Consider the following 24,972-nt stretch of genomic DNA (forward strand, 5'->3'; position numbering starts at 1 on the left):
ACGACAGAGCTTAAAAATTTAAAGAGCTAGACTATAACCAAAGCAATTGAACTTGAGAAGGAATATCAATAAACCCACTTTTTCTTTGACTAGAGGGATAGATTAGAAAAGGAGACTGCAAGTTGACCCCTTTGGCATTGCCTATAAATTGGTAGTTTGCTCCAGCTTGTTATCACTCGTGGAGTTGGTTTGAGCTTAGAAGAGAATCATAATTGTCTTTGCTACTTCCTTCACACTCTTTATTTGCTGCACGCGCATAGAATTTTCCCGTCCCAAGAAAATCTTCGTTGGTATTTTCTAAGGCCTTGTACGATCATTCTTTGGACTGTCATACTGGAACCTTCCTCAAGTGCTGCACAGGCTTAAAAAGGTAAGGTTTCCAAAAGAACAACTGTTTGCATGTTCATTTATTGTTCACGGTATTCCTAAGCCGAGGTACAATATAATTGAAATGAGAGTTTTTAACTTTTCACTTAAAATGTTGCTGTTTCCTGATAGGTAAATCATGATGAGAATTTCCCTGTCTATGTGCAAACAAACAGTGGTTTTACCGGACAGAGCTTCCGGGATGCTGAATTTGGTGGACTTCTTTAGTCCTAGGCGACAAAAAGAGAAGGTTGTGATCCTACTGGGAGCAACAGGAACCGGCAAGTCAAGACTCTCCATTGACCTTGCAACCCGATTTCCAGCAGAAATTATCAACTCAGATAAAATACAAGCACACGAGGGACTTGACATAGCCACCAACAAAATCACTGAGGAAGAGCGGTGCGGAATTCCACACCATTTGCTAGGTGTAATAAATCCCAACACAGATTTTACAGCAACAAATTTTGTTGACATGGCTACACATGCCATGGATTCAATTTTGTTTCGCAGCCAGCTTCCAATTATAGCTGGAGGCTCCAATTCATACATTGAGGCCTTAGTTGATGACAAAGACTATAGATTCCGATCAAAATATGAATGTTGTTTCCTTTGGGTGGATGTAGCAATGCCAGTGCTCCATCATTATGTATCAGAGCGAGTAGATAAGATGGTTGAAAATGGAATGGTTGATGAGGTGAGGAAGTATTTTGATTCCAATGCAAATTATACACGGGGGATTAGGAAAGCCATCGGAGTTCCTGAATTTGATCGCTACTTTAGAGCTGAACCATTTTTGGACAAACAAAGCCGAGCTAAGCTGCTGCAAGAAGCAATACAAGAAATCAAAAGGAATACGTGCAAATTGGCTTCTCGCCAATTGGAGAAGATTCACCGGCTGAGGAATAAGAAGAATTGGAAGATACACAGGCTTGATGCCACTGGAGTTTTTCTCAGGCGTGGCAAAGAAGCTGATGAGGCATGGGAAGAGTTTGTAGCTGGTCCGAGTACGGAGATGGTGGCAGAATTTCTATACAATGTCAGCTCTGAGGCTCTGGTCACTAAAGCTGCCCTTAGAGAATGCATTGCTCAGTGCCTTGTGGCCTAATGCTGTAAAATCGTATCTGACCCAGGAATAACTAGTGAAGTGATACATTTCAGTGTTAAAATAATGGAGATGTGCTACTTAATGGAAGTCACTTTTGGATTTCATGGCCCCTTCCATTTAATGATATGAAAGCATTTTTTCCTTTTTTTTCTTTTTGGTGTCCCATCAGTTGAGATACCATTTTTTTCTTTCTGATATATATCAGAAAGTAGTGTAAGACTACTTTATCTTGCCACTTGAACTGCAAGACACAACCAAGTGATATAATTGTTTAATCTGGTTACTGGGATTTTAAACTGCAATGCAAATTTTGGGAGAAAGGACCCATGTAAATGTAAGTTTCTTTTCTTTTTCTTTTTTTTTTTCTCTTTGGGCAAGACATGCTACTGTTAAGTTCATTGTTGCGAGAGTAGAACAATTTTATCAAAAACGTAAACTTTTTCACAACACTTGGAACAGTCAAACAGCAGCAAACACAACAGAAATGTATGTACTTGATTAAGTGGCCGTGCAGTTGGAAAGCAACTTAAAAACCGGTGCAATTGCTCGCTGACTTGCTCATAATTTTTAGTGGGGAGAGTTTGGCTGTTGAAGCACACGCCTGCTGCTCATGCGCATTGCTAGCTGGTAGCCGCTCAAGATTCTCTAAAGCCACTTGTCAAAAAGAAAAGACTAAAAAAAAAAATTGCTATTAGCAAACATATATACATGAGAAACTGAGAAAGAGGAAGACTACCACCAATTAGTATATAGTGATGGTTTGATACTGATATTCGCCACTAACTATGAATGTTTGATTGAGTTCATATATAAATATATTACAATTACATTTCTTTAAAAAAGCAAAAACAAAAACAAAATTATCCATGAAACAAAAGAATAGTTTAAAATGTTATTTGAGCCTTGACTAGCTTTTTTAATTCTTAATTCTTGCATACTAAATGGTAAGGGAGGACCAAATATATGTACAAACAACAAGTTGTCCGTCCTTTAGTCCTTCTCGCATATATACTAGATTCGAGCCGTCTACAGTTTCATATCACGACGGCATAAACAGACTCAAAATAAAAAAATTAAAATTAAAAAAAAAAAAAAAGTGCTCATGGACCCACAATAGAGCAAACCAAACAAAGAAATGAATATCTCCTTTTAGCTTAAAAGTTTAAAAGGTTCTGCAAAAAAAAGTAAAAAAAAAGGAAAAATGATAAGTATCAACTCTCTTTCTCTCTTTGTTCTTTCGGTAAATAACAAAACAAAACAAAAAAAAACTACCTTATCATCAGAGACGGAATAAATTTGGACTCCTCTTGTGTTTTCTTTCGTCCATTTTTATATACCGTTAACAGTAAAATGATTAAAACATTTTTTACTTTATTAAATTAATATTAATAATAAAAAAAACTTTAAAAATTCTTAAAAATAAGTTAACGGTGTGAAGTAAAAAACTAACAAAAATAAAACATGTTTTAACTTAAATCCACATAGTGTTAAGAAAACATAGATATAAGTACTAAGGTTTGTGTTTTATGAGCATCAATGGTTGTAAATTGTTTGTTTGTTTGGGTAGAGAAATATAAGAAAACATGAAGGTGAAAAAGAGAACGTGAAATTAACGTAGGAACAATCAGTTTCAAATTAGAACCTAGATAAAATGCTTCAGAGGGGATGTGATACAGTCTTTTAAGAATGGGGTGATAAACTGATGACCAGACAACTAGAGGCGTTGAGCTTTGACATTAAAATATATATTAATATGTGTGCTGATAGATTCTTAATTTAGCACCAAAGAAAAAGAGAGTGGAGGGTTTCTCTCCTACATACAAAGTTGCAGTGTGGTCCAATTGGTTTTTGCGGTCGATTATTTTAAAGCAGACAGAAGCTTCAGCAGTGTGGAATGAGTAGGGAGCAACATGAAACCTACTAGCATAACCAAACTGTAAACCACTTATTCTGTTTTTGGGAATCCAAAGCTAAGCCAGGAATAAACTTTTTTTCAATTTATCACTCTCTGTGATTTTCATTCGGGTTGGGTGCTCTTCTTTGTCCTTTTGTCAAGGTGTAGAAAAATATTCTCCTGCGGATATGATGGTAACACTGGTATCCAATCCCGAGAACTACAACCTATGATGACCACTTTTGCGCGTGTTGCCTTCGGAATGAGTTTGAATCATTTTGATGATATAAATTGGATTGCAACGGCTGCTTATCCTCTGCCTCAACTGGGCTCGACTCTTTCGAGTAACCTCTGATTCTTAAGTGTAGACAAGTTTACTAATAAACCATAGCTTTGTTTCATTGAGTTGGAAGATCCAAAAACAAGAATATTTCTCGATATAATGTATGTTCCATATTGATACGAAAAAGACAATTGAAAGCCAAGTAAATGTTGATAAGATTCGGGCAATAATCTGAAAGGCTTGAAACAATAAACAATTGTATGCCCTCTCATTTATGTCATGAGGAGAACTTATGAACCAGAGTAGCTCATAGCTTTTATTGTTATCTTGGTCGTTGCAGGCACAGCTACAAATTCTTATTAGACATCTGCTATCTAAACGGGGTAAGCACTATTTAAAGAAGTGGCCGCAACTTATATATGATGAACAAACTAAATTATTTTAAGCGAGAGTATAGCTTAGCCAACAATCAAACTATAGAAACAAGTTGAAAATGAAAAAAAAAAAAAAAAACACGCACACATACACACATATAGCAATATATGGTTGCATCAAACTCGAAATTAAAAGCAGATATAGCCATAATTCAATATTCTATAGAATAGTTAAACTAAGTCAGATGAAAATGAGCTGCATCATGGTCCTATTATTCGCCCTCCACATGTGAAGGTGTGGCTGCAGGTTTCATCAACAATTACAGTGTAGTCATGGTTAGGCCTGGAAAGGAAGACGGGCAAGTGAACCAGAACTTCACATACACACTCATGATCCACCTCCTTCAACCATCGACAACAGTTATGTAGATCAGGTGTCTCATGGGGCACATGCCTATGCCTATGCCTGTGACCGTGTCTATGCTCGTGTTTTTGTCCTTCTGGGGAGGGAGGGGATGGAGGAGGTGGGGGAGGTGTTCGAGGTGGCAATGGGAAAAATGACACTCTGGCACATGCATAGTTCACCAGGGCGAATTGGGTTGCGCAAAGTGGACGGGGTGGTGATATTGACCTTGGCAGTTGGGAAAGTGTCTTAGGCAGGGCTACCAAGAAAATAGTGAAGAGAAATAATGTAGGGATCCCGAGCTTCACCATTCCTATCTCAATCTTTTTCAGCTACTATGCACCGAAAAAACAGGGAAAGATAAGAGGGGATTTTGGTACCTCAGGCCATGGTTTCTGTTTCAATTTATACTCGTTCATTCATAAACTTCTTGCTTTCTTCAGTTAAATTTTCTTCTGAAGGCAATTAAGAATATAAAAACAGGGATGACCAAGAGAGTGAGGGGATGGTTTGTTGATGTTATGGAAGAATTCAGGTTGCGAACACATTTTCTTTTTTGTTTTTTTCCATTCATTTAGTGTGAAGACTTTGTTAGGTGCCATATTGTTCTCAATGGGAGACAAGATACATGCCTACCTCAAATCATTCCTCAAGAAAAATACCTCAGACTGCAATTTTGTTGGCGATGTTGTCCAAAGTAGTTTGACAAACTTTTGTTTTTGATGCCAGAAAGCATGTCCGGGGCGAAGGGAAATTGGTACTCCGTTCTGCAAAACACTCCCATCCAAAAGAAAATTAACCATGAATATTTGGGGGCACAATTTCTATAGCCAGAAAGTCGAAGTGACAAAAGGAAAGCCAGATGCCTTAAAATGCTCTGCATTATTGCATCAGGTAGAAGAGCAGCATAACATTAACAATTACCAGCACAAATGGAGGAGACAAACTCCAGCCATTTCCAAAAGAACACATTGGTGATGTAAACAGCAACGTAAAACCCGAAATAATTGGATCACCCATCAAAAGTATTGTTAGCTAAATCCACAGGTACAGCCAACTCAAGTAAATAAATGAACTTCGGTCCGATAAAAGAAGGAACTTGTTCCTAGTCCATTGTACCATCTCCTAGCCAAATAAATAAAAGAATTCATTCTTAAACTAATTGGGAAAGACAAGTTGACTGATTCGAGCTTGGCATTTTTGTTTCAGAAACAGGCAAGAAAACAATCCAAAAATGGAAATTATTGAGAAATATAGCCATTGAAATTGCTAGATTCTGGATTGACACACAACGGCTATGAGCCTTTTCATCCAAACCACTTGTGTTATTCAAATTGCTTTATTTCATTCATGCTCACCTTTGGATCGGATCTAAATTAACACGCATTCTGAAACAGAAAAGTAGTTTGTCCTCCAAGCCATCAAACTGAAATTTAGCATTCTATCAGAAGAAACAAAATCTCACTGCCCACTCTCCATCCACGATAAATTATCCCACCAGCATTTGGGCCAATCATTAGTCAATGCTGTAATGGGCCACCATTGAGTACAGAGTCCATTCGGCGGGCTTGCAAGTTCATTTACTACCTGCTTACCTCTGTGTATACACACCTACAGTAAGTCTAACCTTAGGATAAAGTCAATGAATTTAAGTTTTAAAAAAAATAATAAAAACTTGTATAACAAGTTAACAGGTATACAATATATATAATTTTTAAACTTATTCATTTAACGTTAATGATGTAGGTAATGTTTAAACTTATTTATTTAATTTTAAATATTATTTAATTTTTATTTTTATTTCATTTTTATTTAAAATATAAAAATATTATTCTTTTTAATATTAACATTATATTTAACTAATTTAATTTAATTAAAATTATTATTATGACTTGTTATGTTAAATCTCACACATTTATATCAATATTTTAATAATACTTGTTCTAACTTTATAATTTTTTACATTAATTCTTTTAATTTTATGTTGAGATTTTTCAGTTACAAATTTACACTATAATTATTTTTATCTTTTTTATTATTCATTTATAGATTAAAATTTGTAATCCATTAAATACTTTAGACTCTAAAATATAAATTTAAATATTTATTTTTATTAAAATTAGATTTTTTTACTTAATTGACTTTTTACGTTAATTCTTACACATTTACGTTAAAATTTTAAATTTAATTGTTCTATCTTTATAAGTTTTCACGTCAACTCTTACAACTTTACATCAAAGACTTTTCAATAAAAACTTTTAACTATAATTATTTTTATACTTATTATTTTTTATTTTAAAATTAAAATTTGTAAATCGTTAAATACTTTTAACCTAAAAATATAAATTTAACTATTTATTTTTCATTAAAATTATAATTTTTTTAATTAGTTCACTTGTTACGTTAACTCTTAAACATTTATGTTTTTACGTCAAGGTTTTTCAATGGTAACTTATAATTATAATTGTTTTTATCCTTATTATTATTTATTCAAAATTAAATTTTGTATACTATTAATTACTTTTAGACCGAGAATATAAATATAAATTTTTATTTTTTATTAAAATTATATTTATTTTATTTAAGTGATTTGTTACGTTAACTCTCACAAATTTACATTAAGATTTTAAATATACTTATTCCAGTTTTATAAGTTTTTACATCAACTCTTATAATTTTACATTAAGGCTTTTCAATAATAACTTTTAATTATAATTATTTTTAATTTTATTATTTTTATTTTCAAATTAAAATTTGTATACCATTAAATACTTTTAGCTTGAGAATATAAATGCAAATGTTCTTTTTTTCATTAAAATTAGATTTTTTCATTTAATTGACTTGTTACATTAACTCTCACATAGTTATGTTAGGATTTTAAATTTGCTTGTTCCACTTTTATAACTTTTTACGTCAACTCTTACAATTTTACGTCAACTCTTATAACTTTACGTCAACTCTTATAACTTTACGTCAAGGCTTTCCAATAGTAACTTTGAACTATAATTATTTTTACGCTTACTATTTTTTATTTTAAAATTAATATGGTACATCATTAAATACTTTTAGTCTAAAAATATAAATTTAAATGTTTGTTTTTCATTAAAATAAAATTTTTTTACTTAATTGACTTATTACGTTAACTCTCACACATTTACTTTAAGATTTTGAATTTTCTTGTTCCACCTTTATATATTTTTATATCAATTTTTACAACTTTATGGTAAAGAGTTTTTCAATAATAATTTTTAATTATAATTATTTTTATCGATATTATTCTTTATTTCAAAATTAAAATTTATATATCGTTAAATACTTTTAACCCAAAAATATAAATTTAAATATTTGTTTTCTTTAAAATTAGATTTTTATAACTTGATTGATCTCTTACTTTAACTCTTACATGCTAACATTAAAATTTTAAATATGTTTGTTCTACTTTTATAATTTATTACGTCAATTTTTACAGCCTTACATCAAAGCTTTTCAATGGTAATTTTTAACTTTAATTATTTTTATCCTTATTATTATTTAGTTTTAAATTAAAATTTATAAATCGTTAAATACTTTTAACCCAATAATATAACTTTAAATATTTATTTTTCATTAAAATTATATTTTTATGACTTAATTGACCTATTACATTAACTTTCACACATTTACGTTAAAATTTTAAATATGCTTATTCCACTTTTATGAATTTTTACATCAATTCTTCAAGACTTTTCAATGGTAACTTTTAACTATAATTATTTTTATCCTTATTATTATTTATTTTTAAATTAAAATTTGTTAACCATTAAATACTTTTAACTCATGAATATAAATTTAAATATTTATTTTTCATTAAAATTAGATTTTTGTAACTTAATCGACTTGTTACATTAACTCTTACACATTTAGGTTAAGATTTTAAATATGCTTGTTTTACCTTTATGAGTTTTTACGTCAATTTTTTCAATTTTACGTCTAAACTTTGCAATAACATCTTTTAATAATTATTATTTTTATCCTTATTATTATTTAGTTTTAAATTAAATTTGTAAATTGTTAAATATTTTTAGTCCCAAAATATAAATTTAAATATTTATTTTTTTATTAAAATTAGATTTTTATGACTTAATTAACTTGTTATGTTAACACTCACACATTTAGGTTAAGATTTTAAATATGTTTGCTCGACTTTTATGAGTTTTTAAATCGATTTTTACAGCTTTACGTCAAGGCTTGTAATTGCAACTTTTAACAATAATTATTTTTGTCTTTATTATTATTTATTTTAAAATTAAAATTTGTAAATCATTAAATATTTTTAGTCTAAGAATATAAATTTAAATATTTTTTCTACAAAAATTATATATTTTTTTACTTAATTGACATATTAGGTTAACTCTCACATATTTACATTAGGATTTAAATTTTTTTTTTATAATTGAGAAAAGGGAGATTCGAACCCTATTCTTTAGGCAGGAGAATTATGTACCAATCAATGAGTCAAGTGCTCGGATGCACATTAGGATTTTTAAATTTGCTTGTTCCACTTTTATGAGTTTTTACATAAATTCTTACGTCTTTAAATTAAAAACAACTGTTAACAATAATTATTTTTATTCTTACTATTATTTATTAGAGAGTCTTTATCTCCTTAGACTTTCTAATTTTTTTTAATCTTATTTTTTTTATTAAGCAGTTTAATGGGTTTGCTTGTTTCTTTATTAAATTTAAATCCATGGCTGCAATTTAATCTTATAGATAAGATAGTACTTATTATTTAACCTTACAATAAGGTAAAAAATGATGACCTTATTGCAAAATTTGCCTTAAAGAAGTCTTCAAGTTGAGCCGACTCTCAATTGAAAGACAACTCATCAAATGAGGTGTCGAGTGATTAATACGTGGCATTTTTTTGTTTGTTAGGGAAAGAAAGAGAATAAGGAAAAAGAGAATCTATAACTTAATATAAAAAGAAGCCTCAATGGGTCTCTTAGACAGTCTCACATAAGCACATTAGCAAGAGAGTGCTGCAGGTTAAAAAAAGTAATCAAGTTTTCCACATGGAGCCATCAAGAGAGAGCTGTTATAAGATTTGATTTTGGATAAACCACATTACTAATGACTTATATAGATAGTGGATCGTAATTGACAAGACTTGTCAAATCAAATTCTAATTAAAAGAGAAAATGTGAACTTAGTGTGGTAAACCATAGAGGGAGCAACACATAAGTAAAAACAGAGAGAAAAGCACTTAATCAAAATTTTGTTAGTAATAATTTATAGTATTTATAATATTTATATATGATCATTTTAGTCATAAAGTGTCACTTTATAAATATATAAAAATAAAAATTTAAATATATTTTAAAATTGTGAACATTTATTTTTAAAATTTTTCAAATTTAAATTTACTTATTAATCAGGTAATAATATTTGATTTCACTGATAATATATAAATTTTATATAATAACTGTGTGTATAATTCATATGCTAATGACATCAACTTGTGTAGCTGATAACTAATATGGATTGTGATGAGATTTGAGCATCGAGTTGAGCTTTTTTTAAGTTTCACCTTTTATATGTTTACCGGCTTGAGCTTTGATATTTGGGTCTCGTAATGGAGCTTAGTTTTGGGTTGATGGACGGCTTGGTTAGCCTAAAATGCTTTTGGGCTTTTTTGCATGAATAAAAATAGTTCTGGCTTCTTTTATAATGTTGTGCTTTTACCTCTATGTTTTTAATATTTTTTTAATTAAAATATTATTAAGTATTACATGTCTATCAATTTCTATTTTAAAAATATATATATATATTCTATCAATTTATATTTTTAAATAGAGCGAAAAAGATTTAAGTCTTTTTTTTATATTAAACTTTAAGTCTTTTGGCAAAAGAAAAAGAAAGATTGGGAGAGAAAACAAAATATGAAAATATTTTATATTGTATTTTTTTCCAGATTTTAATTGCTTCATTTTTAGATATTATTTTATAATTTGGAATAATTAATTAAAAAAATTAATCAATATAAAAATGTATTGATTTATATATTTTAAAAAAGAAAAGATTAGCATCTTTTGCAGCGATGTGCAAAGATTTTCCAGATTGTAGTAAATTTATGAATCACAAAATTTAAATTATTTTTGTCTAACAGACCAAATCACATCAGCCGACTTTAAAAAATTATCGAAATACTAATTTTTCTTTTTACTTTTATTTTTTTACGAAACATGAATTAAATTTGGAAAAATAACGTGCAATATACGGCCGAGTATATCATAGTCTTAACTAATATGATTTGACGGCTACCTCTGTCTCGTATTCATAAATCCTATTTATTTTATCATTTTTAAATCCCGACGTTGTCCCCTTCTCTCCCGCACGCGCCACACCAACCCCCACCTTCCCCCCCACCCCACACCCACAAAAGAACAAAAAAAAAAAGGAAAAAAAAGGAACAGATCGCTTTCTCTCTCTCTCTCTCTTTAAAAGCCTCAACTCCGGTTTATTAGTACTTTTCTTTTTCTCTGTTTTCTCTTCCACGATAAGCAGCAGCGTCACCACTACACCAGACACCACTAACAACAGCTACGCTCCTCCAGTCAACGGCAGCAAAAAGGAAGGACATGTTGTTGCAAAACGCCATAGTCTTAGCTCGGACAATCATGACGTTATCGCCGAACGACATCCTCTTCGAACCGGACGACATCCCCTTCGGCTCCGTTAAGTGGTTCGTCTATGCGGGATTCTCCTGCTTGCTTGTGCTCTTCGCCGGGATAATGTCGGGCCTTACCTTGGGCTTGATGTCCATGAGTCTCGTTGAGCTCGAAATTCTACAGAGAAGCGGCACTATTACTGAGAAGAAACAAGCTGGTAAACTCCCTTTCAGTTTTTACTTTCCTTTTGTTCGTCAACTGTAACAGAAAAACTAGTAACAGTTACCCAGTAATAAATTTGCTGAGTTTACTGTTTCAAGTTATAGAATTACAAAAAACAAACACCCAATTCCCCTTTTCTTTTTTTGCTATAATTTTTATTTATTTATATCACTATTATGTTCCATTTTTTCCATTTTATATTAATTCTACTTCCTGTAGTGCAGCTACTATCTTACCAGTTGTTAAAAGGCAGCATCAGCTTCTTGTGACTTTGCTTCTGTGTAATGCATGTGCCATGGAGGTGAAAATATATTTATCTGTTGGTATTACTAAAATTAGTGATAGTTTTAATGATCCTTTTTTTGAAGACGCAATAGCATTTCCTTGATTTATCCTTATGCTCATGATTTCTTTGTTCTTGCAGGCCCTTCCTATATCCCTTGATAAAATTTTTCACCCCTTTGTTGCAGTGTTGCTGTCTGTCACTTTTGTTCTGGCTTTTGGAGAGGTATATTTATTGTGTTTTTAATGCTTCATTTTCAGCTGTTTAAGCCTTTCGATGGGATTTATTTATTTTATACCCATTTTGGATCAGATTATTCCACAAGCAATATGTTCAAGATATGGACTTTCTGTTGGTGCAAATTTTGTGTGGCTGGTGCGCATTTTGATGATCATTTGTTATCCAATTGCTTACCCTATTGGAAAGGTAGTATCCCAATTTAAGTTTCTTTGTCCGCTAGTATTATTTAGACAACAGGGCAGCTTGCCATATGTGTGCAGACATCAGCAAGCAAACATCCATGTTTGGTTTAGCGGAATGCGTATGGTTCAATAAAGAGTCAAACTTTTAGTGGGTATTTTAGGAGGATTTGCATTGGGCGAAGAAAAAGGTTCTGATATATTGAGCAATGATCAATGTGCCGTGTCACCTTAGTTATATGGTGCTTAAATCTGGATATTCCTTGATCTCCATTCAAACAACCCTATTAAGTTGTGTTTGAAATACCCTTAGGTATATGATATTTCTTGAGGACTGTGGTTTTCTTGGATATTATATTCTGTTTGAGGTTTTATACCGATGCTTTTGATATGGTTCAGCAATCAGGATGTGCCATTGGTTAGTGCTTTATTCTTTTCTGAGATTGCTCAAATTATGTATTGCTTATCAAATGATAGTCCTGCATTCATTGGCATGGCTTTAGGTTCTGGATGCTGTAATTGGCCACGGTGATGCTTTGTTTAGACGGGCTCAGTTGAAAGCCCTTGTCTCTATCCACGGCCAAGAGGTAACTGCTTGAACCAGATAAAATAATATTGCTTAAGCAAATAAATTTGTCTTTGTTTCATTTGAACTTCCGCTAATTGTCATTTCTGTCCTTATAGGCTGGAAAGGGTGGTGAACTAACACATGACGAGACAACCATCATTAGTGGTGCGCTAGATTTAACTGAAAAGGTAAATGCTGTTATTGAAATAGCATTCCATGAGTCAAAATGGCATGTCTCTTTATATCTCTGTCTATAATAGAAACTTCCAGTATTCAGACATGTAGAAGATGAATGTTGTTCTCTGACAATACAAAATGAACAAATATACTCAGATCTGAATCATATCTACATACACACCTAGATAAACATGGTAAACGCACTGACTAAAGTTAGCCAGTTCCAATTATGAAATTGTAAGATGTACTACTTGAGTATAGTAGCAATAGCATCACAGTTAAAATGGTAAGTTTGTCTGTGCAAGGTTGTGATAGGCTTCTAAGGGGTTTACAGCAGCTTCCTCTCTCTCTCACTTCCCTTTTGAATTCCTTGGCCATTTTAACCTAGAAGTCTATTTGGTTGTTATTGCTTCAAATTATCTAAGTGCTTCATCTGTCCCAGAATCTGTTCGTTTTACTTCCAATTTTCCACTTTGAGATAGCTTAGAAGCTGATAAGAGTTCATTGCACTGTCTTTTATAAAATGGTCGCAATTCTGATGTTTCTTCGAAGATGCAGACTGCAGAGGAGGCTATGACACCAATTGAGTCGACATTTTCCTTGGATGTCAATTCGAAATTGGATTGGTGAGTTTCAGCTGGATGGTATTCTTTTTTTTTTTTTTTTTACTGCATTATTTTTGCTTCTTCATCTTGCAGTTAAAACAAGTTAGAAGTGACCAAAGCTCCCAATGTTCTGTTCAAGATTCAGGAAAGCCAAAAAAATATCTGAGGCCCATTCTATCTGTAATTTTTTAGGAAAGGGCAGAATATAATTTGTCTCTTATACTGGTTGGATAAAACTAAGTTAATGCTTGAGTTTTTTGAGGTTTTAATGGGAAAATGAATATTTGGATGAGTGATGGATCTTGTGACAGGTGGGGAAATCTGCTGGTTGGATTCAGAACTTGGAATATTGCACTGATAGGCTTAGCTTAATAATCCTATCCTGATGTAGAGAATACTGTTTTTTCCTCTTTCATGCAACACCTGCTGCTCCTTTTAGCATGATATTATAGGAAACAAGATTGACTTTAATGATCATCTCCTGTTAAGTGGTAAAGTTCTAGTGAATAAAATGATCCCTACCCTCAAAGGTGGTTTATATATGAAGTACTTCCTTCACTACTTCTGTATTACTTTAGTGTCATATTAGGTCATGAATGAATTTATTTGACTTTTAATGCAGGGAAGCAGTTGGAAAAATTCTTGCACGTGGTCATAGTCGTATCCCGGTCTATGCTGGGAATCCGAAAAACATCATTGGGCTGTTACTGGTGTGTTTAATAACCCCATTGGCTTTCCTATGGTTTCCTTTAAGTTGAAAGTTTCTTGTTAAATGTTTCTAGTGCAATGTGGAATTAATTTTTCCTTCTTAAATTCTTATGAATTCTCTTTTGTCTTGATATTTAGGTGAAAAGTCTTCTCACTGTAAGAGCAGAGACAGAGACTCCAGTCAGTGCTGTTTCCATCCGAAGGATTCCTAGGTGTACACATGTTCTCCCCATTGGTTTTTATGTTTCTCTCTTTATCTAAAAGTATGGTTTCTCATGCATGCACATCTCAGGGTTCCAGCACACATGCCTTTGTATGATATCCTCAATGAATTTCAAAAGGGAAGCAGTCATATGGCAGCTGTAGTGAAGGTCAAAGAAAAGACCAAAGACCCTGAGTTCTTTGATGATGGAGAGAAATTTGACGAGCATAGAGTTACCAATGGGAATTCTCAACTAACCACCCCTTTGCTGACCAAATATGACACTAAAGTAGATAGTGTTGCTGTTGATGTTGAGAAACCTTCAAGGCCTATCACTGTGAAGAAAACTCTTCAAGAAAATGGTGTCACAGCAAATACCTTGCATCATTTTACAGAGGATATTGAAGATGGGGAAGTCATTGGTATCATTACCCTAGAAGATGTTTTTGAAGAACTTCTCCAAGTAAGTGCTGTTTCCATCATTTTCATCCGTCTATCACTTTTTCAAACCTTTGGCTCATCCATGCTCCAGACTTGTGGATATACCTTGCCAACTAAATTCTTCTGTTGCCCTAACTTAATCTGCTAACTTCAATTAATTAAGATCAGTGATTTGGCAATTGATTTTGTGAAAATGTGTTTTATCATGGAATTTCCATCCACATTGTTTCTCTTCACATACGTGATGCAAATTGGATAGATGTTACTTGCTGATCCCTTTCTGCATTGTAGGAGGAAATTGTAGATGAGACTGATGTATATGTTGATGTACATAAAAGGTACAATGCTATTTGGCTTTCATAACTTTTTATACACTTTCAGTTGAGCTAATTACTTAATTGAACATGAATTAATCTTGTCTTCTATTTTTTCAAGGATACGTGTGGCTGCTGCTGCGGCTGCTTCATCTGTGGCCCGAGCTCCATCCAGTCGTAGATTGATTGGCCAAAAGCCTTCAGTAAGTACACAATGTTTGTTTCTTAATATCAGGTGTGTCTTACTCACATCATTAGATCATTAGTGAAGTAACATCTAAAACCAGCTTACTGTGGTAATATGTGATCTAAGAGATCATATTAAATTGTTGGGCATTCTCCATGTATGCAATCTCTTCAAACCTTTGATTTCAGAGTTCACCAAACCTCTGCATTGGAGATGCATGTCATGAGACATCCCCTTTGAGTTTTTCTGTATGCACACGTCTTTTTGACAGGCAAGAGGTTGACAAAGTACTTTGTCCTATCGGAGACATTGCCAAATGTGCTAATAATATGGAAAAAGCACAGATAAGCTTTGGAGCTGGGCTTAAAATTATGTGGAATACTTCACAAGTATCATGACCCATGAGAAATTTCTATTAATCATCAATTTTCCATTTGAAATCTTTCAGGGTGTTCAAAGTAAGCAAGGACAGATGACAAAGAAGTCTGTGGAGGATGATTAGCAAACAGGGAGATCTCCTCTTCCAGGCAGTATCTAATGACATTAGCTGGGCAAAATAGAATCGAAGTGATGCGTTTTTCTCTCTTGCCATCTGTTGTAAATTCTCAAACTAGGTTGGTTAAATCGCAGCTCATGTGTGTGGTTCAGACTGAGAAAACAAGGCATGGTTACTGTACAAGAAAATTAGGGAAAAATTTTGTTTTTGGTAGTAGTTACTAGTTCTACTAGAAAACTAGCTATTTCTAGGTATGAATCCTAAATATGGCTTGTAGGGAGTGGAGTTTGCTAGGATCATTTTGTTTGGAGCAAGGTGCTGAAAACACAAGTAGTTTTTAATTGCTACCAACCGTGGCTATCAATTAGGACATAAGCAATGTGATTAGAGACAAAAATATGCTTTTTATGATAAGGATTGAAAGCTGTCAGATTACTCCATGGATGTTCTATTTCCTCAAACAAAAATTCCCAGCATAACTTAATTTGACCAGAACAAGTAAAAACATTGCTTCTACAACATAACTTTCATGTACTAGTAAGCTAGACATTTAACCTATGTTTGAAAAAAAAAAAAAGATAATTAATCATTGAAATAATAAACATTTTAGAAGGCAAAAGTATTAACGCATTTTAGTAAAATTAAAAATGGGACAAATACAACATAATAATAAATATTTTTGGGAATATAGTAGTAAATTTTTACTCAAGTAATTACAAAAGAATAGCGTAGGGTAAATGGTCCAGGAGTCCAGGGTGGGGGAAGCTTCCCTAGTCACGTACAGCCACTAAACAAAAGTGGCCCAAAAAAAAAAAACTCGGATCCTCCAATGGCAACGACCCAAACGACTTGCTTTATATTGCCACCATGCCAAGGCCAAGGGGGCCAGTCAACGAAGGAAAAGGTGCATTAATTTGACGATAACACCCTCAACGAAAATCTATAATCACGGTGATATCCAGTTCCTTAGCTGCGTAGTTCTTATGGGTTCTCTTCCCCCTTCCCCCACAACATATCTTTCATACTATATAACGAACACCCAAAAAAGAAAATAGAAATAACCCTCCCAATCTCGCCTTCTCACTCTCTTTCTCGCCTGAAAAGGTCAGTTCTTTTTGTTTTCTTTTCTTAATTTTCTTCTCTCATTTTCCTGTAAAACGCTATTTTTTTTTCTTTCCAACGGTCAAATTATAATCCATTTTTGATCATATCTTCTTTTCTCCGCCGCCAAACAGAGCATTAGTTTCTAAGTCACTTTGCTTCGTTGCATGTTAGGATTCCCTTCGGATTTTCTTTCTGCTTTTATTGTTATATTCGCTTTATATATATATATATATATGATATAATATAAAATTATAAATATTAAAATAGAATGGTTATCTTGAGTTAATCCAATGATGAAATTTCATCTAAAAANTATATATATAAATTCAAATAAGAATCTAGTGTTTGAAATTCTTTTTTTTTTTTTGCCTTTTAATTTGGCTTTGTTGTCCTTTTAACCATCGAACAGAGCGCTAGGGTTTCTACTTTTGATTTATATAATTCTATGATATAATTTTTTGATTAATTGTATTCTGATCCCTAGGTTTTCTTTCATCATTAATTAAATGAAAAATCGTGAGTTGATGGTTATTTCATGTACTAAACAATTTTTCTTTGTTTTCTTCAATTCCGTTGCAAAAATAACATTCTGTGGTACGCGTATGTTGAGCATGTTTATAATTATGATTTTTATTGAGACTATTTTTTTTTTTTTAGTTTACAATGTTGATTATTAATATTATGTACATTTTTGTTGCTGTATTTGCAGGTCCATAGCTTTCCAATATGGGGTTTAATAAGGTTTATCAATGCTTGATGAATATATTTCCGCAGGTACTTCCTTTTACTCATTTTTAATTCAATGCTGTTATTGGATTTTGTTTTATTGTTATATAAACACACAATGTTATAAGTTGGAAATTTTCAAATTTGCTTGCTATCCCTTTTTAGTGATTTTGAAATCATCTGGTTAGAGTTTAATGGATTACTTCAGCTTTCAGGTTTCTGGATTATATCTGAAATTGTACTCTATACTCTGAAAATATAACCATCCAGTAAAAAATATTTTTCTTTCACCTTCTGCACAGGTTGATTCACGCATTCTAAAAGCTGTTGCTATTGAGAACTCTAAGGATGTTGATGCAGCTGCAGAGATTGTTCTGTCTGAGATTCTTCCTTACCTGTCTAAACAAATCATGGCTGCTAGTTCTTCTTCACAAACCCAGAGTCCTCAAGTGCAACCAAATGAAGGTAGCTTTTTTCATGATTTACCATTTGAGTTGGTTTATTCTGCACTGTGTTTACGCTATTTTATTTTCGCGGATTTGCCTAAATCAACTAGTGTATGGAAGGTTTAGCTATTTATCTTTCACTGCTTGTTGTTGTGGATTACAAGGTAACCGCTATTTTGTCTATGCATGTCTATTGGTGGCTTGTTGGGTTTTATTCATTGATTTATTGACTTGTTCAATGTCATATATTGCTTGTTGAGCATGTAGCTGTAGATGAGGAAGAAACCGATCAGTTGAGGCGGCAAAAGGTATTATTGGGGAAAAGAGCATGCTCTTCTACAGAACCATTGTTGGAAACAAATGAAGTTGGTAGAGATACTCGTCTTACAGGTGCTGCCAACAATGTGAATTTTCTTGAGGCATCAAATTCAGCAAGTACATCAAAATTTCATGAGAACAACAATAATGAGGCTGCTAATATTGAAACTGAGGAATTGATATTACTGGGCAACCCTCTGGAAAACACTGCTGAAATTGGGAAGGATAAGTCTAGTGTCATCTTGAATGCTTTAGGGATTGAGAATGCTCTGCTAAGTGCAAATCTTGAAAGCAAAGAGTCAGGTTCGCCAAGTAAAGACCAAGCCATAGACATTGAAGATGGGTTTGTTAGGAGTCCCCATGTTTCACCAGTCACTTCGGCTTATGATTATACCTCACCTCTGGAGAATACTGGTAGTAGTGAAAGCTCAAATGATGATTTAAATCTTGATGGACCCCTGGATTTGAATGCAGATTTATGCAGAAACAGTTCATTAAATGGCACCATGGTAGGGGAAGAAAATGCTGTGTCTCTGCTGGTTCCATCATCTTCTCAAGAACAAGTACCAGAAGGCCCAAGCGCTTCTCGTCATTCGGAAAGTGGTTCTATGATTCACTCTACTGATTCTGAGAAACAAGGAAGTTGTTCTGTAGAACTTAAATCCCAGCAGGACTCCATTAGTGAAATGGGTGATATTGAAGATGATACCTTTGATCCTGTTGTCAGTAGATCTGGCCAAACATGCAGAATTGATCTACTTGAAGAGATAATTGAAGATGCCAAAAATAACAAGGTTCTCTTTGCTCTAAACTTTTTACTTTCTTTTGTAAGTTTTGGAGGTTATTTGGGTATGAGAATGAATCCTATGCAATGCTAACAATACTACCAAGTTTGTTGTGTCATTCAATCGTGGCATGAGGAATAAAATATCATGAGGTTCTGATGGTATTGCTGCTATATATGAAGCATTTTTAATATGAAAAGTTGGTTCATTTTTTCTTTTGTTTCTATTTGGTAGAACAGAACCTTAACTTATCATGTTTTGGTGCAGAAAACCTTATTTCAGGCCATGCAGTCAATTATAAACTTGATGAGAGAAGTTGAACTTAAAGAGGAAGCTACAGAACAAGCAAAAGAGGAAGCTGCTAGGGGAGGTTTGGATATTCTTGTCAAGGTGGAGGAACTTAAACAGATGCTGCCACATGCAAAGGAAGCAAATGACATGGTTGAACTCTTGTTAATAACTTGCATTTTTAAATTACCAATTATAGAATGTGGTTACATGATTTTTGAAAGAGCATGAAAGCTCAGTCATTGGTGTTCCTTTTGCAGCATGCTGGAGAAGTATATGGGGAGAAGGCAATTCTAGCTACTGAAGTGAGGGAACTTCAAAGTCGCTTGCTCAGCTTGTCAGAGGAAAGAGATAAATCTCTTGCTATTCTTGATGAGGTATTCTTGGAAAAAATTAAATTGGTCATCTAGTAGATATTCAGTACAGAATTTGATTTTGATATCTACTGATAGAATTATATGCTGTAGAATGTTTCATTTGGCTATTTAGTTATCTGTATGTCATAATTTGTCTTGATCCGGGTTTATCAATATGTTTATTTATGTGGTGGCGCATACTGAGAAGTTGTAGTTTTCGCAAAACACATATTCATTTCATGTATTGTGCAAGAAACTGATATTTGGTTGAGTTTCTTAATCCTGAGATAAATAAGCACTTTGCTTGAAACAGATTCATGACTGAATATTTAGAGATTTGTAATAGATCATCCTTGGAATTTTATGATGCATTTAACAGGAGCATAATATTGATATGGATGACTTTGAGCTTGCTGGAATTTTATGGTGAATTTGGTTTTGATATCTACTGATAGAATTATATGCTGTAGAATGTTTTATTTGTCTATTTAGTTATCTTTATGTCATAATTTGTCTTGATCTGGGTTTATCAATATGTTTATTTATGTGGTGGCGCATACTGAGAAGCTGTAATTTTTGCAAAACACATATTCGTTTCATGTGTTGTGCAAGAAACTGATATTTGGTTTTCTTAATCCTGAGATAAATAAGCCCTTTGCTTGGAACAGATTCATGGCTGAATATTTAGAGATTTGTAATAGATCATCCTAGGAATTTTATGGTGCATTTAACAAGAACATAATATTGCTATGGATGACTTTGAGCTTGTTGTATTCTCATCTTATACTTCTATACATTTTACCACAGATGCGTCAAACCCTTGAAGCTCGACAAGCTGCAGCAGAGGAGGTGATGAAAACGGCTGAGCAGGAAAAGTTGGAAAAAGAAGAATCTGCCCTTAACGCTCTTGCTGAACAAGAAGCCTTTATGGTGAAGGTGGTTGAAGAGTCTAAGATTCTACGGCAGGAAGCAGAAGAAAATTCCAAGGTAGCCTTCATTTCTGTGCACTCTGTACTAGTGCTTAAGAATTTTAAACAAAAGTTATAATAGATTACTTATTTTGGACTTATTATATTATATATTTTTGCTTCGCTGCAGTTACGTGAGTTTCTTATGGACCGCGGTCAGATTGTTGACTCCTTACAGTAAGCTTCATCATCTGATTATTTATTTATATTGATTTGCATCCAGCATGTTATCTTATTTTAAGTCTGATTTGTGAGTTTACTGGAAAATTGTTGACTGGTGGGAGAGGTGAGCCAGTTTTGGTTGGTTGTTTCAGTTTAGTTGATATGTTGTCAGTAGTAGTATGAATGTAAAGTGGGGGGCCAAATAATTGAAGCACTATGTATATTATGGTTATGCCTCTGGTATTCAGGATGAAGTCACACCACTTGATATCCAACTCCATGTGGTAGGATGGAGCAATACATGCTTGATATTATTGTTAGTGGATATATTTGAAACTATGTTCTGATAAACTTAAGCGATTTAAATTTAGTAGCTCTGATTTGTCATTAGCACGAGGAATTAAGTAGTAATGAATGAAATGGTAACATTTTCCATTTCATAATTTTTGCAGGGGAGAAATATCTGTTATTTGTGAGGATGTGAGATTGCTTAAAGAGAAGTTTGATGAGCGTGTTCCACTAAGCAAATCTATATCCTCGAGCCAAACCAGTTGCATCCTGGCCTCCTCTGGCTCATCTCTTAAAAGCATGGCATCTGATCTTGGTTGTGAGCAGGGGGAGAAAGCTAAAACCCCAGAGAAGAGAAGCCCAACCCCATCTGTTAATGGGCAGTCATCAAAAAGCAGATCATTAGAGGAAAGATGCAAAGCTGATGGCAAAGAGCTTTTGGATGATGGGTGGGAAATTTTTGATAGAGATGCTGAATTTTGAATTGTACAGCGAAGCTACATGAATCATCAATGCAACTTATGAGCATCAAAAGGGTCGCCTCCAGTTATAAATGGCTGTTAGAAGTCTGCAATTTTATTTTAATAACCATTTCCTAGCTACTAGGATCTTGGATTCAAGCACTTTTGAGTGACTTGGAATTTCCTTATCATATATATAGGCATTTTCTTGGAACATTATATTGCTATATTAGTAACAAAATACTATTGCAGTACATTTGTACAGCATTAAGTAACGAATAAGTGAGTGCATTTATGCAGGTGCCTTGTTTTGTGTGTATATGTTTAGTGGCCTACCCACTGAAGATCGTGATCATTTAATCTTGTGGTGAATTTAGTTGGTAGCAAACTTGGGAATGCGTAACCTTAGTCATGTCCTGCGTCTTGCTGTATACAGTTGGATCATTTCATGTTTTAAGAGGAGAACCAAATGAACTTGAACAATCAATCATCCTGGCATGACAAACCATTGCGTTGGCACATAAAGAGAAGCTTGTAGGACCGAAAGAGCAAGTGCACTATTTACAAAAAATTGTAGTAGCATGTTAACATATCCGCTCTTTCTTCTGTAATTCATGTTAAATTTAGGCATCGTTCATCAATCAGACAACCCCTTCTACGTCTAATTTCTCTACCTCCTAAAGAAGAAAAAAGAAAACAAACCAACAAACCAAAAAAACCCCCCCACCTCCTCCGCCTCCCTAATTGAAAGCGTGATTTCTGTATCTAAACTATACACCACCTCCACCTCCCCAAGTCCCGACTCTTCCAGCCTATTGAGAATTGGATTCCAGATTGAATTGAACTGGACCCAACCCCAAGGCTAGTCGTGCCAACACAGCAGTAACACAGTGCATCGCCATATAATATAAAGCCTTCCCCGCTGCTCTCTGATTTGCTTTGAACACCTTTGCCATGACCGACCCTTCGTACTCCTCATTGAAAACGAGCTTTCTGCCATCTCAAAAAAAAAAAAGAAAACAGAAGCAGAAACGACAACTGATTACAAGAGTGGAAGCACCTGAAACCCTTTTTCTTTGTAATTCCTGCAAGTGGCTGAGAGTTGTGTTTGGAGGTTGAAAGTTGAAAGGCTGTGGAAGATTTTGAAGCCCAATTTATAGGAAGCCGAAGCAGTCGAAGATATGAGTGGAGCAAATATGTGGCGGGTGACAAATGTTGGCCCCTGGTTGGGTCTTATGGCATTAGGTCCCACTGTTTAAGTAAGAGGACAATCAGAGGTATTAGCTTGTCTGCTTGCCAAACTATCATGAAAAGGACTTATCATCAACTTCCCCCTCTCGGAGAGTCATCTCTGTCCCGCATGCATCATCCATTCATGCTTTACCTTACCTTCATTCATGCACTTGTTACCAATCATCACACTGTACACCAAGTACAAAGTTTGTAGTAGTTAGTTGTTACTTGTTTATTTATTCAACCCAAATTTTGTTTGTTCTGTATTTTGCCATTATTGCTTGGGTTTTCTAGAGTTTTAGGAGGAAGAAATTGGAACTCCGAACTCTGTTCTACTCCCTCCTTTAAAGCCTAATTACAAACCACTTGATGATTAAATCGTGGGGGGGACAGAAAATCAGAACCATACAAAAATACGGGTGCATCAATCAACCATTGTTAGTTATTAATTAAATGTTTATTTCTTTCAGCATGAGCCAATAACACGTAACAGCAGCTTTAAATACGTTGCCGGGGTCATATGACTAAAGGTATATTTTAACCCACAAAATTGCTGACAAAATCAGCATCACTGAAGGAATAATGAAAGCGAAGTGTCGTTGAACCTTTTTTAAAAATGAAATGAATGTACACCTAATCTCTTTTATTTCTTAATCAAAGGCCAGGTGCCTGATGAGTCAATGCCACAATCGAGTCCAAAAAGACCACTACGCCCTTAATAAGCTGCTTGCTAAAGGAATGGGTGCCTCTCCGCCCTACAGTACCCACTAATATTAGCCCTCGTAAATGGTGTTAGACCTATCCAGAGACAATAAACTCAATACTGACTGGATTAAAATTTGAAGTTTAGTTTAGGTCATACTAGTATTTACAAAAATTGATCACTGCGCCAACAACACTCTTGCTACTCCCCGCTGTCACGTGTGCGGTGTCGGCGATAAGGCCAACCGATGCACAGTCCTAGTCAATCCGACATGCCGGCCACCTATCATTACCAGCCGTGACAAACCAGTTTAAAAGTCAGTTTTACATGCACCCCATGTTTCATAAATTGCTGTCCTACTTATCCTCAAGTGGGGTGCAAAGTCGTGATTCCTCCCTCTCAGCAACAACTTCACAAGCCCTCTAATGGTGAACACATCGGGTCATGTTGGTCCATCACTTTCATGTTAATGGGCTGAAGCGTGCCACATTCGTTCTTAAGAGAATCGTCGTCTTCGAAAAGGAGATAATTGATGGTTCCGTATGCGGGTCCGGCCCACGTGAGAAACTACCCAACTGTTGTGGTAAAGATTGGCATGGGAAAAAGGGTTTATAGCTACAAGCTTATCCGATTAAGAAAAGCAGAAAAGAAAAATCAGAAGACAATTCTTCTTTCCGGTGATATAATCGTGACCAATATGATGCAACTAATGTATGCTCTCAATTTCATCGGGATTTAAGCTGTGCCCGTGGTGATGGTGACGATGATGATAAGGAAATGCGCACGTGAGAAAGCAAAACAAGTGGGGTATTGTCGACAAAATGGTTTCCAAGTATGAGAATGTTGCCGTAAAATATGAGAAAAATCCTAGTTGTCGGGAGAGATTTTCTTGCATTGTTATGATCAAGATTCATAGGAACAGTGAGTTGGTCAAATATAATCAATGCAAATTGCGAAGACCTTCGCTACACGTCTGGAAAAGAGAGAGGAGTTTGTTTGTGTTGTGTCCACCAATGTGATAAACACCCGAAAAGTTTTCAACGTAACCAACAAATTCTTCCATTACTATTAACACCAGCTGCTTGATGTAACCTTTGGGTAAAAGGTTATGCACTGCAACTGCATATAAGCATAAACGTGACCAGCTGTTTTTTTAAGGAACCGCACCCTCGGTACGGTCTGCAAAGTCGTATAAACTGGACTTGATTGTAAGCATAAATGTTGGCTGTTTTGAGGAATCGAGCAATCGGCAGATGGTTGCTTCTGTTCTGATAATATAACCTTACTCTGAAGTGGTTCAGGGCTTGGAGTTAGGTGTTGATGTTTTAGAGATAGGGCGTTATATGGTCGTCAGAATCCGCAAATGATTTTCCCTATACAAAATGTCTGGGAACAGTTCTAAATTGGTGCTATCAGCCATAAGTGACAGAGAAA

General features: G+C 34.1%; 5 protein-coding genes across 5 annotated transcripts; 3 read left to right on the plus strand and 2 right to left on the minus strand.

Annotated features, from left to right (window-relative positions):
- Positions 66-1,832, plus strand: LOC18613391 (adenylate isopentenyltransferase 3, chloroplastic). Its single transcript, XM_007050601.2, has 2 exons — positions 66-370; positions 499-1,832. Exon 2 carries the CDS (start codon positions 506-508, stop codon positions 1,472-1,474), a length of 969 nt encoding a protein of 322 aa, XP_007050663.1. The 5' UTR covers positions 66-370; positions 499-505; the 3' UTR covers positions 1,475-1,832.
- On the minus strand, positions 3,897-4,925 carry LOC18613392. The gene has a single exon (XM_018121201.1). It carries the CDS (start codon positions 4,737-4,739, stop codon positions 4,287-4,289), a length of 453 nt encoding a protein of 150 aa, XP_017976690.1. The 5' UTR covers positions 4,740-4,925; the 3' UTR covers positions 3,897-4,286.
- LOC18613393 (DUF21 domain-containing protein At4g14240) lies at positions 10,925-16,140 on the plus strand. The gene is made up of 13 exons (XM_007050603.2): positions 10,925-11,295; positions 11,525-11,601; positions 11,725-11,808; positions 11,896-12,009; positions 12,506-12,589; positions 12,687-12,758; positions 13,306-13,373; positions 13,975-14,062; positions 14,199-14,272; positions 14,353-14,725; positions 14,995-15,041; positions 15,139-15,220; positions 15,653-16,140. The coding sequence occupies exons 1-13, from the start codon at positions 11,049-11,051 to the stop codon at positions 15,704-15,706; spliced, it is 1,464 nt and encodes a 487-aa protein (XP_007050665.2). The 5' UTR covers positions 10,925-11,048; the 3' UTR covers positions 15,707-16,140.
- Positions 16,675-21,901, plus strand: LOC18613394 (golgin candidate 5). Its single transcript, XM_007050605.2, has 9 exons — positions 16,675-16,804; positions 17,514-17,578; positions 17,833-17,995; positions 18,244-19,088; positions 19,347-19,520; positions 19,628-19,744; positions 20,531-20,710; positions 20,822-20,868; positions 21,306-21,901. The coding sequence occupies exons 2-9, from the start codon at positions 17,531-17,533 to the stop codon at positions 21,622-21,624; spliced, it is 1,893 nt and encodes a 630-aa protein (XP_007050667.2). The 5' UTR covers positions 16,675-16,804; positions 17,514-17,530; the 3' UTR covers positions 21,625-21,901.
- LOC18613395 lies at positions 22,138-22,796 on the minus strand. Its single transcript, XM_018113955.1, has one exon. It carries the CDS (start codon positions 22,600-22,602, stop codon positions 22,465-22,467), a length of 138 nt encoding a protein of 45 aa, XP_017969444.1. The 5' UTR covers positions 22,603-22,796; the 3' UTR covers positions 22,138-22,464.

Source organism: Theobroma cacao, chromosome 1 (assembly GCF_000208745.1).
Source record: "Theobroma cacao cultivar B97-61/B2 chromosome 1, Criollo_cocoa_genome_V2, whole genome shotgun sequence".
NCBI classification, from domain to species: Eukaryota; Viridiplantae; Streptophyta; class Magnoliopsida; order Malvales; family Malvaceae; genus Theobroma; species Theobroma cacao.